The following is a 4,453-nucleotide window of genomic DNA, read 5'->3' as shown; positions in this document are numbered from 1 at the left end:
TTAAAAGGAAAGAGAGGGTACAATTAAGGGCCCCCCACCCCCTGTACCCTCACTTGCGCCAACATTGAATTCAGGAGTACCTTTGACAGTAATTTTGGTAGGAACGAGAGGATCTGGTCTCTCGTCAAACACCTGCCATTTTCCATTATTCGACCACATTCCTTCAATTGTTACGTGAAAATCAACCATCATGTGACCAAATAATTTCTGAAATTTTAATAATAATAATTAAAAAACATAAAAATACTAATCTGTTAACAAAGTGCAGTCTTACGTCAAATTATTAAGTTTTATATATACTGACAAAGTGAGAAATTCATACAATGATGTGCCTCTGTATAAATAGACAAGGTGCCCTTGCGATTAGGAGGCACGAAGGGGCGACAAACCACAGTGATTACTAGTTGTGTATGGTTGTGAATAATGAAAGTGGTTATGATTACTAAACACTACTCACGACACAGTTACATGAGAGTTGCGTTCTAAACTTATAACCACTATTCTTATATATAACTATACACGACTGGTGATTGCTATGGTATTAGGGCAACATACACGACTAGTGATTGCTATAGTATTAGGGCAACATACACAACTGGTGATTACTATGGTATTAGGGCAACATACACGACTGGTGATTGCTATGGTATTAGGGCAACATACACGACTGGTGATTGCTATGGTATTAGGGCAACATACACGACTGGTGACTATGGTATTAGGGCAACATACACGACTGGTGATTGCTATGGTATTAGGGCAACATACACGACTGGTGATTGCTATGGTGTGAGGGCCCCTTTAGCTTTATTCTAAAGAATAATCATCCTACACCTACGTTTTATCGCCCTATCCATAAATCAAAAATCAAAGTTGGATGACATTAACACAATCATCAATGGCATGCAAAGATTCAACAACTTTTTAAACGACCAAGATGAGTTACCCACCTGTCTAAGGTTCATGGTGCCAACCATAAAACCTTTAAAATGTATTCATTCATTCATTCTTTTTCAAGTTTCGTTGAACAATCATGAACTTGCATATCGTAGATTATTTTCTTCAAGCAAGCGTTTAATTCATGTTTGGAGAAATGAAAGCGCAATGAAAAATATTCAATTTAACATCATTATCTTCAATATCGATATTCATTCTGATTTTTTAGTCAAGACCATCAGGTGCAGAAAAGTAGGACGTAAAACTCCATTCATTTCATTTTCAGTTCAGAAAAGTTTTAGTTCAAGACAAGACAAGGTTATGTCTCTCAAGCTCTTGGAGGTAACCCTTGTGTAGATGTTTTGTTAAAATGTTCGCTATAAGAATATATCATTACAAATAGTTTGAATTTTAGGTTGTAGCATTGTGGTTAAGTAATGGTACGAAAGGACAGCCACAGGCATGTAGACGGAGAGAATATTATTGTGCAGTAGGTTAGATACTATATAGAAATAGTATTTTGTTTCTAATAGCTGTTAGTAGGTGATATTAATACGAAAGTACGTATAGTTCTAACATAGAAATAACACACACGAACGTACTTCACAGCCATTTTGAATCTCTTCTTCAACTTAATAAATCACATCTTAAGATTAAGAAATGGCTTTGATTGTGATTTGAAGGTTTTGGTGAAATATTAGGCCTTTTAAAAATTTCAACATATTATGTTGAAGAAGAGATTCGAAATGGTTGTGAAGTACATTCGTGTGTCTTATTTCCCTGTACGAACAATCCGTAGTTTCATTAGGTATCTGTGATATTAATACAGAAATAAGATTTGACAAGTAGTGTGCACAGGTTATTCTCAATAGAATATCAACCCACTGTAATCTGTTATACCATATTATTTACAATAATGTATGGTTGAGAGTCCACATAGCTAATTAGTAATATTAAGTAATATAGAGTATAAAATAGAAGAGTGATTAATAATGTTTATTTGGTATTATTTATAACAATTAGTAATATCAATAAAGATATCAAATATAAAATAAAAGACTTACCAATATTCTAGACTGTTCGGGTGTAATTGTCTGACCTGCCTCACATACTGTAAAATCTCTCAATAGAGTTATCACACCTTTTGCAAATAGAAAATATAACATGAAATTCCTAATTGCTCAGATGAAAATTTGCACAGAGGACATCACAAATCACATAGTCTTTGAAATTTCATACAATTGAAGAATCTTCAAACATAACAGCCCTTTTTGCGAATGACTTCACGCTGTTTCCATGATTTATGGATTTATTCATGGATTTAGTTATGACATTAGGTAAGTCCACTGATCCAATCTATACCCTTATTGACCAAGTTTGATCATTTAAATTTCATGTTGAAAGGGGTTTCGTTTTACAGTTCATTAGTGCTTGAGCCAGCTAACTCTCTGAGTAAGTTTTCACAATGTAATATCGGTACTGACCTCTCTGAAGACTAGTAGGAAGACCAAGCTGTCTTAACTGTGGTTCCATGGCATGAGATAAATCTGGAATCGGTCCTTTCTCTAATATCACAGTTTGTGTTGCCTGGTTACCAGATCGTGCAAAATCAGGAACTCGGAATTCATCAAAATACCTGAAATAAATAGAAGGTTTGTTAATTTTAAGATGTATTAATACAATCCATTTCTTTTTAAAACTTGGGAGGCAGCAGTTTCTTACATGGACAAAGCGTCTAGTTGTTCGAGTCGGACAATAAACTAAGGCCCTGTGTGCTTCAGACTGAATGTTCAAGATCCTCGACAGATGGAAATAGTAAAAAAAAGATAGCTAATGCTGTTATTCTTGCACAATTTCCCTTATTACACACTGGCATTGCACGTCTTCATTAGCCCCACTACGTGCTGTAAAATTTGGAGGCAGCAGTGGCTGATATGAAAAAGCATTTAGTTATTCAGGTGGGACAATAAAGCAAAGCAATGCTCGTCTTCATGAGGCCCAATCACATGCTGAAGAGCAGGACTAGAGCGCAATTTCAATAAATTTTATAAAACTCACTTTAAGACATTTTTCTTGGTTTCGTTAGTGAAAAGTAAACCAGTTTGTCCTTTCAACTGCTGAGCTAAAAATCTTAAATTGTCTTTATATTCATCAGATTCTGTTTTCCCTACAGCTACTGCCATCAAACTATTTTTACCAAAGAAAAATCTGAAATAAAAAAAAACATAGATTTACTTTTTCATTATCACTGGTTTTAGTGGTTACATCATCTCTTGTTTCAGATGTTGCAAAATTTATTTCCCTCATTGCACCCTGCAGGACGTTGTCCTTCTTCATAAACCCAATCAGGTGCAGAAAAGTAGGACATAAAAATCCTTCATTTCCTATTGTTTTAGATATCCTTAAAATCTTGCTAACTTTGATAGTTATTTTGACTGTTGCAGTCTGTAACAATGCTTTCCCAAATATTAAAGTTAGCTAGATAAAATGAATGATTCTAAATACCTGCCGTGTTTCCAATCTTGTCGAATCGTTTTCAGTTGAACATTTCTCATATTCTGAACCGAAAATGTGAAAATTCTGGCATATTTATCGACACAATCTCGGACCTAGAAAAATAGAGAAAAGTTAGATTTAAAAAAGTTTCTGATTAGGAAACACTGGACATCACCTAACTCTGGGTTATATTCTAGAGAGGGATCCATTGTTGTATGTTTATAGAAACATCAGACATCACCTTACTCTGGGTTATATTCTAGAGTGTGGTTCACTGTTAAACACAGTCGTTTATCCTCGGGCACCGGCAGAAGGAGGGAATTCTAAGCGTGTTGCACAAGCGCACAAATAGTTCAAAATTTGCTCATCACACCCCCCATCTGTGTTCCCTCCATCAATCTCTACCAATCAAAAACTTTGAGAATATTAAGATACTCACATCTTCAATAATCTTCTGTTTAAATTCCAATCCTTTCTTTCTTGTTTGAGTTAATGAAACTGAAATGAGAGAACAGATTGTATGGATGGCATAATCAAAGAAAATAAGACTGATTGAACAGTTTACCCAAGACAGGTTTCTTCAAAGAAACACAGATCAACTGTCTGAGAAGGCTAAGGCTAAGAGCAAAGAGCAGAGGAGGTAAGCAGAGAGAGAAGGGGGGTGGGGTGGCATCAACAAATCTGATGACTGATCTCGATTGATATGACAGTAGCCAGAGTCTTCAAAGAACGTGAAACTAGAAGATGACAAGGCAAGAGTACCTATATAATCAAAGAAAGGGGCATGTCATCTTAGAAATGGAAGCGCATCTGTGGAAGTGGTTGAAATAAGGGCAGCGGCTGAGTGGCAGACGACACTTCGTCGACAGTCAAAACATATTTTCGATCGTCAGTTTCGAGCACACAAAATGTGCGATCGATAGGTGTTCTCTGCATCTGAGAGCACCATCTAACAAGGAACTCGAAAAACAAACTTAAATGTCCTAAAATTACCTTTCTTCTCTCTTTTTGACTTGGGCAT

At 35.8% G+C, this 4,453-nt stretch overlaps 1 protein-coding gene across 1 annotated transcript; it reads right to left on the bottom strand.

Annotated features, from left to right (window-relative positions):
- On the bottom strand, nt 1-4,453 carry LOTGIDRAFT_145862 (hypothetical protein; the record flags this gene model as incomplete). The annotated part of the gene is made up of 7 exons (XM_009062541.1): nt 1-207; nt 2,001-2,077; nt 2,421-2,572; nt 2,995-3,144; nt 3,442-3,545; nt 3,872-3,930; nt 4,426-4,453. The coding sequence occupies 7 exons, from the start codon at nt 4,451-4,453 to the stop codon at nt 1-3; spliced, it is 777 nt and encodes a 258-aa protein (XP_009060789.1).

Source organism: Lottia gigantea, assembly GCF_000327385.1.
Source record: "Lottia gigantea unplaced genomic scaffold LOTGIsca_517, whole genome shotgun sequence".
Taxonomy (NCBI): domain Eukaryota; kingdom Metazoa; phylum Mollusca; class Gastropoda; family Lottiidae; genus Lottia; species Lottia gigantea.
This window is presented reverse-complemented; position numbering and strand designations above follow the sequence as displayed.